This window comes from Poecilia reticulata, linkage group LG6, assembly GCF_000633615.1.
Source record: "Poecilia reticulata strain Guanapo linkage group LG6, Guppy_female_1.0+MT, whole genome shotgun sequence".
NCBI classification, from domain to species: Eukaryota; Metazoa; Chordata; class Actinopteri; order Cyprinodontiformes; family Poeciliidae; genus Poecilia; species Poecilia reticulata.
The window spans coordinates 13880402-13895802 of record NC_024336.1 but is presented as its reverse complement, the minus strand read 5'-3'; the positions used below and the strand labels follow the sequence as shown (position 1 = coordinate 13895802).

At 37.9% G+C, this 15401-nt stretch overlaps 1 protein-coding gene across 1 annotated transcript; it reads right to left on the bottom strand.

Annotated features, from left to right (window-relative positions):
• Nucleotides 1-1181: 1181 nt before the first annotated feature.
• Nucleotides 1182-13638, bottom strand: LOC103466044 (uncharacterized). Its single transcript, XM_008411347.2, has 5 exons — nucleotides 11294-13638; nucleotides 6862-7038; nucleotides 4959-5168; nucleotides 3300-3513; nucleotides 1182-2629 (listed from the first exon to the last, which is right to left on the bottom strand). Exons 1-5 carry the CDS (start codon nucleotides 11777-11779, stop codon nucleotides 2451-2453), a joined length of 1266 nt encoding a protein of 421 aa, XP_008409569.1. The 5' UTR covers nucleotides 11780-13638; the 3' UTR covers nucleotides 1182-2450.
• Nucleotides 13639-15401: the final 1763 nt, after the last annotated feature.

Below are 15401 nucleotides of genomic sequence, written 5' to 3'. Positions count from 1 at the left end.
ATACATTGTCAGTTTTAATGGATCTCAGCAGGTTTGTTTACAGAGCGGCTTTAAAATATAATTACATCTGGATGCAATGACTGAACAAAATGAAAACAAATAATCCTTATTTGATGCAATATCAACTTTAACCCAAGCATGCTTTGTTTTATTCTAGAAAGTAGCAAATGAAAAACCCTCCTGCAATTATACAAACATGAAAACCGGTTCTCTTTTTCTGCACCGCATTCCAGGTTTAGTGCATGTGTAAAATGGTTTTAAAAAGCCAAAATTTGTGGGAAATGTCACTTTTAATGTCACTAAATAATAATGAATTATTGTATTKGTACGCCGCCATTGTGATCAGTACAAATCATCTGTAAAGAAAAATTGTATAGCATTCTTTAAGTCTCTTACATTTTCCATCTTTTCAATCTAACAGAAACAAACAACTGAATGCTGAAGCGACAAATGAAGTTACTAGATCACAACCTTGCAAAATGTTAAAGAATTTCTATTTAAAATGATTSTCATCACATTAATAACCAAATAATGCTTTTAGATCACAATTTTCCCACCAGTTTGTGGTTTTGCAATCTCCTACAGACAYGAATGTGTTGGTAATGTAAGATTACCTTTTGATACTAAACCATGTTGTCATCATTGTTCCCCCAAACCAAAACTRCATCACCTTCTTCTTAGTGCTGGTAAACAATTTTGCCAAGAAAAGACAAACAGACTCCTTCTGTTCGATAAATTAAAGTACAGGAACTTTAATAATTACAGAAAAACRTGAACTTGATGGACGATGGAGCTATGATATAATCTGAATCATTAATGAAAAAGGACATAAATTAACCAAATTTTGTTTTATTTTACAGCTATGAAAGTACATTTCTTAATCACTGTTTATCCTTTCGTTTTAATTTTTCATATAGTGTTAAATCTTAATCTGTTMAATTTTAAAAGAATCAACCTGCCTTGGAAGCCTTTGAACCCATCTCATAAACATCCATAAATACCACAAACATTTTAGTTCATGCTCATTTATAAATTTYCTGTGAAAACAGAAGCAAGTGGAATAAATGACAACGCTTAGAAGAGGACGGCTTTTTAACACTTTTGTTTGTTCTGCTTCCTTTCATAAWATAAACAGAAATAACKTCCTGTTAATTTTTAAATTAAGCACAGGCAGGCRGAGGTGCATTGTGCAAGATAAAACACATGCATTTGTAGTTTAATATTTCATTTGCAGATTTTACACAGTGATTTTATATCAAACRTTTCTGGTAAAACTGACAATTTAAAGCAGTTTACACCTCAGCCACTTTTACATTCACACACACATACAGAGATCAGTAGAAAGTAGTAAACAAGAAATAAGGGAAGCTCGAGAAAACATAAAAATGGTGAGTATGGATATATAATTGAAACAGTTTTGAAAATGTTTTTTTTTTTTAGTTATTCTTGTTTTTACTTTGATATCTAATCTAAAAACTTTCATGCTTTGCAATAAATTGTAATCTGTTTTTCAGAGTGTCCTTGCATTCTAAAGCATCTTTAGGTAAAAGCTGAATGAATAGCCATTATGGATCACTTTTTCACATMATRCATCATAATCATACGTGCACGGTTTCCTACYGGACCAAACTGATTTCTAATTTAAGGATAAAAAAGATAAATAGAAGCAGCACTTATTCCACTGTCACTGCATGAGTTCCTCATCAGTTTTATTGGCACTTCTACTACATTATCACTGAGACATTTCACATCATCAAGATGAAAATATGTAAAAAAAACAAAACAAATCACAATATGGCCATATAAAATATGTACAAGGAAAAAGAAGATATCGTTTCAAATGCTTAAGACCATTATTATCACCAGTGTGCCACCTTATCAGCAGCCAACAACACAGATACAAATGAGGCAATGAAAACCCCGTGTGGAACAGCTGCTGCCTTACATCATCTGATCTAGCATATGTTTTATTTATTTATTTTTTTATCATTGTTAATTATAGCCCTAGCATTTCTCACTCTAAGCTGCAAGATGCTTCAACACAGTCTGTTATTCTCCAGCAGCTCTCGTGCACAACTGTCAATTAACTGGAAATCAAGTCAATGGATTGTCTAATTAAAGGAGGAAAAATAGAGGAAAATAATTCACAGTTAATTCCAACTATTTTAGAGCAGAACATCTTTTCCATACAAACCACAGAAAATATGTTGTTGCAGCTTTATGATTGTCCTTGGTTTCCTGAATACGACTTGATTTCATCAACTTCATRTGTTGCCTGTAAATCAGAAAAGCGTTTACCAATTTTCTCAATTATTTGTCTGATCAGTCTCTTTAAGCTCAGTCTGAAATGACATTATTAACACGGCGAAGGCTTCAGGCCTAGTCTTCACGTTCTGATCCACTTCTGTCCACTGGGTGGCACTTAGTACACAGCAGGATCTGCTGCCTCCTCACTCATACATCGACTCAGTCAGACCTGTCTGCTTGAAGGTCTCTGCCACCTGTTTGGAGTGCTGCATCTTAGCTGACAGCGCCTCTAGAATATCATTCTGGTCCACAGCAGTGGCTGTCCGATAAATGAAGGTCCCCACTGACTCAAGGCCTCGCATTCCCAGATTAACCCCAAACCCTGCAGGAGGAATCAGAGAGATTTGAAAATATAAATTGCAGACGCTACGACAGCTGATTTGTCTCAACACATATTTGGGTAAAGAARTGATGCTTTGGCAGAGAAATACTTAAATGTTACACAATGTGGAGGAGCAAATCTCCAGTGGTCAGAAATAAATGTATTTGTAATGGGTTGAAAAATAAAACATCCGTCATGGCCAAGCAAAATTTTTAATTATTTTTTTAGTTTTTTTTTTAAGTAAAACTCATAAAATAAACCACATATCTGAATTTCAAAAAATGCCACTTGTTTCAAAATTTAGCCTTCAATTTTCATTAATCATTTATTCAGTTTCAGTTAATTTCCTTTCTTGTCTAATTCTGTGTTCAGACTATTATTTAGCTTGTCTTTTCTTCTCTCTGTTGTTATTTATTAAGAGCAGAAATGATGGGGAGGTACGATTCAAACACAAAACCTGTGAAAAGGCACACAGATAAAAATACACTTAAATTAACAGGATAAAAGCCATAAGATTTACAGTTCATTTGTGGATAAATAGATACTCTTGTAAAAACAAAAAGACATGAAAGTGTGAATGGAAAATAATAAAGCAATTAATACAAAAGGACATCCTGTCTAGAGAGGATGAACTGAAGAAACAAGTTCATGCTTGAACTCGGCTTCGTACCTGTGTCGAAGTTGAGGACGCGTGCCGCTTCGCCCTCCACAATGACGGCAACATTTTCTCCTTCTATGTAGGCGGCGCTGATGCGTCTGTGTGACAGCTGCACCTCAAAGAGTCGGCGGCTGCACTGCATGTGGTGGAGCGTCACGTCGTTGAGACGAGGTTCAATGTCTGTCTTGTAGGCGTTGAAGGATTCGTGGAAAATGTTCTTCATGATCTGACCAACAAAACGAAGGCAACAATAAATATGTTAAGACATATTCTTTGAAAATGTAAAAAATGGTTGTATGGGGCCGTTGGTAGAAACTTAATTTCATCACAGCACCACTAATCCTTCTTTTATATTGATATATTTGAGGATTACTTAGAGCTGAAAACTCTTTTCAAATGTGATTCYGGACCAAAAGGTAAAAATAATGTAACATTTGAATTTAAATTTGCATAATTGATATTACCCTTAGGAGACGATCTGAAGTATTTATAAATGCTTTGATTGTGTTCGTTAATGTGCACAGTGTCCTTATGTTCAATTAATACATTTCAATAAATCTGTAAAACACACACAAAAAATGAAAGGGGACACTTTAATTAACAATAGATATTGTTCAGTCCCAAAAGTCAAAATCGCTAAATTTTGAATTTATTTAGCAATGCATTTWAAAAAATGCATTGCTGAAAAAAATTCACAAAACAGCATCTTAAATGTTTAAAAAATACCRTATTAGATTTATTTATTTTTATGATGTTTGTGTAGTCATTTTAGGTTTAAATATATACCGAGAGACTTTAAAATGACAAAAAAGAGAGATGTTGCATCACTAACTTTGGAAGACAAATATCCCATAATTTTGGCATTTTCTTACCAAACACTGATTACTTTAATGTTAAATGGTAGGTTCAGTATTTTTGTTYAAACATGCATCCAGCTATTACTCAGCTGAAGGAGTTAAATCACTTCCTCTCTAAGATGYCTGCTGTTTTCTTCTTGCTCCAGATCACCAAACAGACACACCTTTTGCTGTGTCATAGCTTCTAGCACTTRCTGATGCTCTCAGCTATTAGTGAGCAGCTGATCTGACGGTTACTCACCCTCTTCATTTTTACTTAACGAAAAATAAAYGCGTCTGATGACTGTGCTTTTGAATCAACTCCACAGCATCTGTSGGTTTTGAATGACAAGTCTCTCTTCTCTCTATTTTCTCTGTTCAACTCTGCTCTTCTTCGACCCATACTTGCAAAGCCAACTGTTACCAAGTAACGGTGCATTCGAATGGCCACCCACATAGCAACAAGAGCTCCATGGTCGGTCTTGCTATGTACCTGAGTGAACTACCACTGCTCTGTGTGCCGTAGCTGCAGGCTATGCATGATCAAAGAACCTTGACTGGACAATCAAGAGGCTTTAAAAAAACAAAACAAAAGAAAAGGCTCACAGTAATGTAGGTGTACCAACTCAGAAGGTTCTTCTCTACTTATTCAACTATATGCTGCTCTTTTTGCTAGATGAATACACATAATAGTAACCCATGTAAACAGAATACCGAGACTCAATCACGCAAGTGAATCAAAGTGCATTTCCTAAAAAAAAAAAAAAGAAGCTAAGGATGAATATTAAAAGCCGTACTACGTCTTCACAACAGCATACAGAAACAGAAGTCTTACCAAGGAGTTTGCAGTCTGTCTGAGGTAACGAACCATTTTGGTGTCAGAAGTGGGACAGGCGAGGGCCATGTAGCGGTTTCTGAAGGTGCCATAGATCTTCAGGTGGAAGCCAGACTTGGCTGTCGGGTTTTTGTGCTCTCGGAGAGCCTCCACTCCATAAGCAGACAGGTCAAAATAGAGGCTGTGCGCACGTATCTCRGGTGTGGGCACCTACAGGCAGTAAAACAGGTAATTAATTCATCTTATTCATATCAATTCAAGCCCATAAACTGCAGTCCCAGCAAGACAAACGCATCTGAAAATCATCACCTCTGTCTGCAGGCCTGCTGTCACTTCAGAAGAGATTAAAAATAGCTCACTTTTTATTCAGCCGCTCAACCTTGTAGCTACTCATTTTCCCTCAAGAGAAAATTGATCAATTTTCTTTTCAGTGACATAAAACAGCAGAGAGGCATAAAGCAGCTTTTAGAGCAGGCACTGGAGAAAGAGAGGAAGGGGAGTGGGAACTGGGTGGCAATGGACAGTAAGGAGGACCAGGTCATATCCTGGGAGGACAATTCAATCACTACAGGAAGCAGCCAGAGAGAACAGTGGCCAATAAAAGGCAGCCACACAGCCAGCAAGGCGGACGTGATATGAATGGTTATGGTTACATAAAAACAACAAGAGACACTTGCTTGTGTTTGCGCGTTAGTCACATTTTTGCCAGGAGCGTTTGACCTGAACCTGCTTATTTCTTCAACGGAAATAATCCTACTCTCCTGTTGTCACTGTGGATGATCTATTATTAACTGAAATATAATTTGAGCAATTAGCTTTCATTGACATCCGTCATCTGATGATTCAGACGGTTAAACTCTTGTTGAACTTCTAATTGTTGTTCTTTTTCTTCCACTTTAACATACGTAATGTTTGGTTGTTGGATTACCTTCACAATACTTCCACATAACTTGCTTCCTATCTATAACTCACCCAGGTCTTAAGAGACAGGGTCATTTAGATCCCACATTTTTTACTTTGTGTGTGGTCCAGTGTGGTCACACTGACCATGTGTGCGCTTTTACAGGTTGTGGATTTTTTTTTTTTAAGAGCAAGTCACCCAAATATTATCATTACTGGCAATGGGCTAAGGTTTTTCTCTATTTTTCCCAAACTGACCCAAAGGAATTTGCAAACTAGATGCTTTTCTTTTTTGTGATTTTAGTTTTGTGCTTTTTTTTTTTTTTGGCCCATGACACAGAACAGTTTGCACACTACTGGTTCAGATCCGACTTTAGAATGGCTTTCTCAATTGGACTCTTATCTGGATCTGAATCCAACTGCGAATCAATAAGATTCAAAAACTGATGTTCACAGAAGCTTTCAGGCTAACGTGACTAAGCTGGAGGTGTTTTGCAAAAAGAAATGGGCAAAAAACATCAATCTCCAGATGTATTTCAGATTAGGACCRATGCATGCCACAGTTTCCAGTTACATTGTTTGGGCAGATCATTCACGCGAGGAAAGCAAATAAAGCTGCCTTCTTTGAAGCAGGGTTCATTACTGACAAAAACAAGAACACAATATTTATTGGTTCAGAGTACATGTGGTAAAATGCACACATACAATTCATGGTAATGATAGGKGTAGCCAATTTCCTGCTTACTTYGTGTTTTTCATTACTTTTATTTCAAAGATAATCCCTATGCTTTCATAGTTTCCTATGCTTTATTGATATTGGGTTTGAACATTTTACCAATTTGTAAACACTGGYAWATCTACAGAATTTATTTAGCACCATTGATCCACTGTTTCCACAACAGGTCMGTTCAGTCCGCCACTTGATACTGGAAAAGCTGAAATMAGCAGATGGACAAACTGATGGATSTCTATGAAAAACAAAAACCAGAGTGTGGCTCCTGACCTGCCTCTGATCTGATCTTTCTATGGTAGCATTAGCTCCRTAGGCATGGCAGGACTCCACAATGTAGTCAGAGCTGATTCCTAAAATGGAGCAGGAGTCTCCGCACGATCCATCAGCCACCACGATGACTCGAGGCCAGTCATTGTGCAGAATCCGCTGCAGGTATTCCTCCGTAAACTAAAACACAGAAAGGAAGAATACTTTTCACACATCCAATAAAAGTGCATCTGAAGATTTCTTCAGATTTGGGTTTTTTTTTTTTTTTGGTCAAATTTGTACATCTTATATCAAACAAATTTTAATATCAGAAAAAAATAAGATGAAGATAAGACTTGGAAAAAAAAACCCCAACAATTAAGAATCTATGTATCCTGTAACATTTGAAGTAAAACAAACATAATTTCTGGAAAGAAAAAAAAAAAACTTATAGTGGAGAACAATGAAACCAGAAAACTATATACACAAAACAGGAGGTAGACAATGACACTTGTTGCAGGTGAGGCAAACAGGAAATGAGTTGCACCTGCAGCTAGTCGGCTGAAGGGGAGGAGAAAGGGAGATGAGATGAACACAGGTGGCACAGAAGCWAAAGGGAAATCCTGAGAAGACTATAAACAGAAAAGGAAACAAACAAAACCCAAAATGCATAAATAGCARAAGATGAGAATAAGTTGATAAGGCAAATTCTCAGAAAGTAACAACAAAGAAATTACTAAAATAGAAACCCAAGTGAAACCCGGAACGCAAACAACCTAGAACAACGTGACCGAGTCAAAGCAATGCTGGAAGAAAAGGTATCTGAAAATCTTCCACAGGGAATAACAAAGAGTCCAAACTGGGCTCTTTGTAAAGAAAACGTATTAAATTACAAATAAATAAATTGTCTTTTGCATCCACTCAGTTTATCTTAATGTAGTAATGGAATTGTGGTTTTTATATAAAACATTGCAGTGTAGCAAAAAAAAAAGAAGCAAAAACAAGGATATTGTAAACAATGTGTTCACAGCATGGTAAGAGGAAAGCGAATGTTTTTCCAGACACAAACCAATTAGAGGATAGAAAAAAAACTACTAATTCCAAGATGCTAGATAATATCAACCATTTATGGGAACAAACAACTAGATCACMTTGAAAAATTATAGTTAAATCAAATGTAGCATGTTAAAATTACACACATAAATCAATATTTTACTTACTGAGAATGTACTTTTCTTTTCYATGCATTTTAGGTGATATTTATACTGTCTGTCTGGTGCTTTGTTTACATTTCCTCCCCCTTAGCTGGTCTAACGGATATGACTTCGCTTGTTGTGCTATCTGTTCATCTGCAGGAGGAAGCGAGTGGATTTTAATTTAATATATCAGTGAAAGCTATTTATACGAGACATATTGGTTGAGCTTGTCCTAMAAACAGAAYGTCCCTTTGAACTGAGAGATTTATTCATTTTCTCTGGTGAATGTTTGCAACCTCTCACCAGCTTCTTGCCTGTGTTAAGGAGGAAAAAGAGGCAGCCAAATCAAGTTGGAGGACAGCCAGCCAGGCTGGGAGAGAGAATAAAAAAGGTTGTGGAGGGACTTTAATAGCCTACATCCAAAGAGATCTATGTCTAATCTATTTAGACCACATTGAACAGGTAATTTAAAAGACCCCCACCCCCAACATATTCTCAGACCTTTGAAGCATTGGCTGGGAGGGTAAAAGTATCTGTCATCAAGCCCACTGTCTTGTCTAATCAAGACGAAATGGCCGGGTTGGCAGCAGCTCTGAAAGAAGCCGCAGATTGCTGTGACCGAAAGCCCTGCTGACCTTGTCCTCCATCTTCCAMGGGTCACTGAGTCACAAGAAAGGGATGAGAGCAAACACTGAAATAAAAAGGAAAATCTACAGGCCAGAGCCAGAGAGAAAACTAAGATTCAGCATGATTACGCTTTTTTTTTGGGGGGGGGACACATTCAAAGTTAAAAAGGGCGATAAAATAAGAGATAATAAATGTCAAGTTAAAACAAGGTGTACTGGAAACATGTACGATGGAAGATTCAAAATGTACTACGCAAGTACAACGCCTTCAAAAAGTATTCGTACTCCTTTGACCTCTTCACATCGCGTGAGGTCGCMACCAGAAACTTCAGAGTTTCTTGGGATACATCGCATGAGGATGGAGGGGATGACGTATTCAGAATGACGTGCAGAAACAGTTCTCCAGGAAGCACAGAGGTTTAGACGTAYCAAATTATTTTCCATCTTAGTCTCATCTGGCCAGACCCTTTTTTCCACATATCTATATTTTACACGACTTGTGACAAATTTCAATGAGACATCTGGGTTTTTAACAGTCACTTTGTTCTTACCACCATTTCATAAAGGCCCACTTTCATGGAGAGCGGAGCTAATAACTGTCCTGTCAATTCTTCCAGCCTCCTGCATTTCCCTACAGCTGCTCCAGCTGCGCCACGTCTTCAAACGTTTGCTGTCTTAATTATACTTTATGAGATGTTCAGAAYGTGGTATAATGTTCTAGAACACGGTAGCCGGTGTGTTCCTTGGTTTACATTATGCAGTTTTTTTYCCCCCGTTTCTCTAACAAACATTTAAGACCTTCACAGAACGTTGGACTTTATACTGAGATTACTGTGCAAATCACACACAWGCAACTATTTAGATAACTTGAGATGCATTAGAGTAAAAAGGGATGAATAGAAATAAATGCCACACTTCTTTTGTTTTGTATTTGAAAGTAACTGAAAATCATGAATCCCTTTCCTTCCACTTCACAATTAGGCTCTGCTTTTTGCTTGTCCATCACATAAAATCCCAATAAAAATACTCTAAAGTAGTTGTAAGCTTTCTTGCGAAAGATGTATTGGTCTAAATACTGTTTTAACCATTGTAACAAGTGAAGGCTATTTTAAGGCRGGMCAAAAATAGTCGCTGCCCTCGTAATAATTGTTGCTCACTCTGAGCCATTGCTCAGAGTATGTTCTCTTTTTACAGCTTCTCCAACAGTTTTTATCTCAGTCGGCTACCTGAGCCGCAGCTGTAAGTGTCTTGTTTTTTCATCACTATACTGTACTGAAAGCTGAAGCGGAGCTGAAAAATGCCGTAATTTCAGCAGCCAGAACACACCGAGCAATTTGAYTTGGATGCACGAGAAAATGATCTTCTGCTGGAAAATAAATCCTTTGGAATCAAAATAGGATTACATTCAAAATCCACTTGCTTGATGCCGTAAAGTGTCGGGGTGGAGACTTGTTTAAGCTAATTCTGTCATTTGCTTTTCACTGACCTACAAATGTTGAAAAGGGTTGTTTTTAGGTCAGTTTATGTAACACGCGATTTCAGCTGAGTGGATTCTTTCAGTGGATTACAGTGGAGTGCAAGAAAGAGATTTGCTCAGGGCCCGGTTTGTTCATCGTGAATTTGAGAAACGGATCAATAGGAAGACAAAGTTTATGATGACAACTTACAAGCAACTAAAAAGAAGTTTTTGGAGAAGAAAACATGTCAGAGTTGTAGAGGGGTTCAAGTCAATATCAGCTTTGTTCTGCCTGGATCAAGAGCCTGAGGACGCTGCTCCCACTGAGAGCTCTTATGGAGAGAGAATCACTTAAGTTTGGTTACTGACAAAGTATAAACCACAATTGACTTAGTGTATATTTCCAGGAGGACTATATTGGTAAGTTTTAACATAAGCTAACACAAGGATGGGAAACAAACTGAATTTAGGCAATGAAACTTATGTAACCATTTTTTTTCTTTACATTTTAGTCAGTATATATGTGTATTGTTTATATTTGTTCCACAGCTTGAGGCACAATTGGTTAAATTCCAACCAATTTTGCAGTTATGCCAATAAAAGTGCAGTCAATTAATTTACCTAAATTGTAATTTTATTGTTAATCTGATTTGTCTCCATATCATTAAAAAAGTAAAACAAATTAGTTTCTTATATATTGTACATCTTCACTGAAATTAACGCTTTGTACTTGGAAATCTGACTGTAGCATTTTGTAGTGTTGGTAAACAGGCTAAATTAAAATTAATGCTTATCACAAAACCTTTCTTTTTTTTTTGGCTACAAGTTTTATGACTTAAATTTTCTCAGGTGATATATCTAGACCTAAACACCCAGTAGCAGCCCTACCATGGTTATTCCCAATGGTTATGAGAATAATTCTGAATCTTAAAATGTAATAAAAATTTGGACCAATACAAACTATATTTAAATAATGTAACTTTTAGTGAACGTTATGTCAGCAAACTAAAAGGCTTTTTGATGGTGATTATAACGTCATGTTTAAATCACTCAAACTTGTTTTACAGTGCAGTGTGTATTTTTTTCTCAATATTAATTTACTTAAATAACATTGTTTTTGCGTCTGCTTGTGTTTGACTTAAAAAATAAATGAATTAATATTTTAAAAAAAAATCAACCTTAGTTCCCAGCTGCACTTTGATCTCCACCTTCTGCTTCTTCTGCTCCAGGATGCTCAGTAGATACTCCTGAAAGACGCCTATTCTAGTGAAGAAGTGCTCATTGTGCCAGCAGCCCTCCATGTTATCAAAGTCCACTCCGAGTCCCAGTAGAAACTTCACACTGCGAGGGTCCAGGGCGATCTGCTGGGGCCGGCAGAGCAGCGCGGTCCGGTACCTCTCGTCCAGCACGGTCAGCTTCAGCACCTTCCCGGAGCGGACAGCGACCAGCGCCGCCGTCAGCCCCACGGGACCCGAGCCCACGACGAGCACCGAGATCCGTGCACGCCATTGCCTGAAGCCGTCGAGGCTGACTTTCACCACCACGTACAGGGCCACTACCACCAAAGTGCTGAGAGCCGTGTCGAAGGCGAGAGCTCCGTACTTTTCCTCGGCGGTTTCCCCGATTCCAGCAACTCCAGCGTTTTCTGGCTGCAACCCGTTCATATCGCAGGGAGGGAGAAACGGGTTGACTGGGGGTGGGGGGGGGGGGTCCAGGTATTTTCAGATGACTAACCAGTCGTCCACATTAAGGCATTCATTGCAAGAAGAAGAGATGACTTTGCATCCGTGCACACACACAACCCGAGCGGCTCCAACACAGACCTCCTCTCAGCTGTGCAGCATGACTTCCTCCGTCTGCCTGGCTCCCTTTCTCTCTCCCAGGCATTAAGGTGTGCGTCCAGGGAGCGTCAGCAGGAATTTTTTTGTTCTTTTTTTCCTGAAGGTGCCCGGACTTTAGAGCTTAAACCGTGACTTGAGCACTCACATGACGCTGAATGGTGTGCTCTGACTTTACTCTGTGGGAAACTATTGATTTAGGCTACTTGTTACTAAAACAAGAGAACCCAGATCGGTCTCGCTTTCTCAGACACATGCTCTTGTAAACTGTGAACCTGTGAACCTAAAAAAAAAAAAAAAAGTTCAAATGCCTTAGTGAGATCATTTTAAATCTCATCTGTCTTTTACGTTACATGTGTAAAACACATACTAATCTGTGAGGCAAGTCTAATAAAACACATGTTCCTGTAACCTGGCTTTATAACTATACCCATAAGCTAATATGACATTTAATATAATTTCAGCATTTTGTCTTTGTGGTAGCTGCTTTAGAATGTGACGTCTTGAATTGGCAACATCTTGTGAAAGTTCTCAAAATGATCAGATTTTGAGGGTTTTATTTAAATATTTTTTAATTTTTTAATGGTTTTGCTATTCCAAAAACATCTTCACAGTTGAGACCCTTTTTGCATTCATCTTTCCTTCTATCCTGACTAGTTCTTGTTCCAGTTCCTGCTTCTCCAAAACACCCCCATAGCATGATGCTTCCACCACCATGCTTCACTGTAGAAACAATATTGGCATGGTGGATGAAAGTACCTCCAAGCATGATGTTTCTAATGATATCCAGACTCCAGATGGGCCGCCGTGTGCCTGGATTTTCGTCTAGTTGTTTTACACTTTGTGTGTAGAATTTTGAGAAAAGAGATTAATTTAATACAATCTGAAATAAGGCAGTAACATGGGAAAATGTGGGAAAAAGTGAAGCGCTGTGAATAATTTCATGATGCACCGTAACTATTGTCGAGCTTTTAAATGATGAGTCAACTTGCTTCTAATTCATTTAAACTGTGATGTACAAACGCTTCATATCCACTGTAACTTTAGTACAGCAGCAACATCACAACCTCAACCATATTTCAGCTTTTGGGTATTTATGATTGTTCAGTGCTCACTGAGTTTGTCTCAAATTCCTGGTGAATGAATAAAAGCTGGGATATGTTGATATCCTTGGTGGTGACATGCTTGGACAAACATCTCGCCCTCCTTTCATTTCTCCTGGATCCATCTACGTCATATAGATTTCCATTTCACTCCATCCCTGTTAATCATTGTCAGCATCTGATCCTGCCTGCAGCCTTAGCACCGTTTTCCCTTTTCATTAACCGTCATTTTCATCTCCTCTTATTTCAAGAAGCTGTAACAATGAAGACATGTCACCATGGTGATAGCTAATCAAAAGACGAGGCCAAATATGTATGAAGAGATTTTTTCTTTCCCCTTGAGGTGTGGCTGTTAAGAATATTGACACGCTGCGGGTAATGCGTCATCAGTTATACATTTGCTTTACTTTTTATATCCGTCTTCATCCTCATTGGTACTTGGACATTTCTGTGGACAACCCTTGTGTGGGCCTCATTAAGAAAATTTCTCCAAATTCACACATTAAAATGTTAATTATGGTTATTATTTAAAAAAAATCTGGTCTCTCTCTAGTGACTTTCATTGACTTTTAACTATTTCCTTGACCTGTAAGCTCTGCTAATGCACTTTATATTTCGAAGGTGCCTGTGGACCTGAATACAAGTCAGAGTGTTTACACAGGTGTATTTGTTTCTGACTGGAAAGAGCTTGTTTTATAAATCCATTTACATTGCCAATGATCCGAATAGGAAGCGAGGATGAGACAGACAAAGAAGGGAGGCATGCTGGTGTGACACAATACACCTCCACCAGTAATTGGTTTTCACCTCCACTCAGGTGCCTGGCAACTATCACACTGCCTGGTCATTTGACATGAAAAGAGTAGTGAAGCTCTAATTGCAAAAAAAAAAAATCCCTGCTAGCAGGCAGACTAATGAGGCTTTTTCAGAAAACGTTAACAGAGAACTTAAGCATGAGGTGAAACATGGTTGAGGGGTAAATTCATACCACTAATGATCACCATGCTAACATAAACTGTTGTTTTTAATTCAAGTAAAAAATGTCTATTAATTTGAAATACAACATGAGTGCCTAACACACAATCTCATCAAAAGGTTGGTTCATTTGTAAAGCATCTGAATGAACTTACAGAAAACAATTATATCAGCATGTTTATCTTTTATTTCCAGTCATAACATATGTGATTGCATAATTACTGAGAAAGTGTCACGAATCCTGAGGATTTGAATTTAAGTGCATCAAGAAAATTCCCTAACGCAGCTTCCTGTGCCTGAACAAAAAAAGATCAGAGTGGGGATCGGATCAGTCTGCCCACATCTCAATGCCAGTAGGGTTTGGTACAGACCTGAGGTCATCAGACACACGCACAGAAAAATACTAAACTCTCACAACATAATGAATACAAACCCTCTTTGTCCGTTTTGTTCACATCCACCCAGAGGGCCGTGAGCAATAGACCAGGTCTAGGCCTCCAATTAGTTCTGGAGAGRTTTATTTTATGCCTTAATAATGTGACAAAATTGGATTAAATAGAAAATGATATAAAGACAGTAAGGTGAAACAGTGAGCTGAGTTTCGATGATACACAAAAGCACACATTTAGAAATACTGTGTACCCATTTTTATTGCCATTATACTTCTATAAATCCCCCACTGACCTTCTATAGTTGACAGACATTCAAATTGCAGTTTGAATGTCTGGTTTTTCTTGATGTAAAAGAGTGAAACTTAAAAGCTTCCATTACCTAGTTGCATAAAGGTGCACCCCATAAACAAATATTTTGTTGAAACATCTTTCAATTCAGGTTTAACATTCATACCTGCCATCAATCTGGTTAACCCTTAATCATCTAATTATCCAAAAGTATCAGTCAGGAGAAGAGTACAAGGACATTATGTGGCATTATATACTGTATAGTAGCATCATCCACTGTCTGTTATACAAAGAAAGTGTGCAATGTACAACTTTCCCAAGATATGAAAGGCAACAAAGAGAGGCTTTATCTTCCAGTGAACTGCACTTTCAATTAGACATTTCAAGGCCTTACCTATGACATGGATAAGAGTGACACAACAGATTAGATTAGGGGGAAAAAACTAACAGAAAAAAAAAAACATTTAGCTTACTCTAAGTCAAGGCCGGGTGGGCAAAAACCTTCACAGATGAATGCACTGACCTCAGATAAGGCAGTTTATTTATGTCAAATACTTATCCACTGTGACTGCTAAAGGAAATGTGGTTCCGGCTGTAGTTTGACTTCAAGAGGAAAGGAGTTGAGAGAAGAAAAAAAATCCAACACCAGCTCCTTGTATTTGCAATGCCAGCTGTCAACCTGCCCAGATG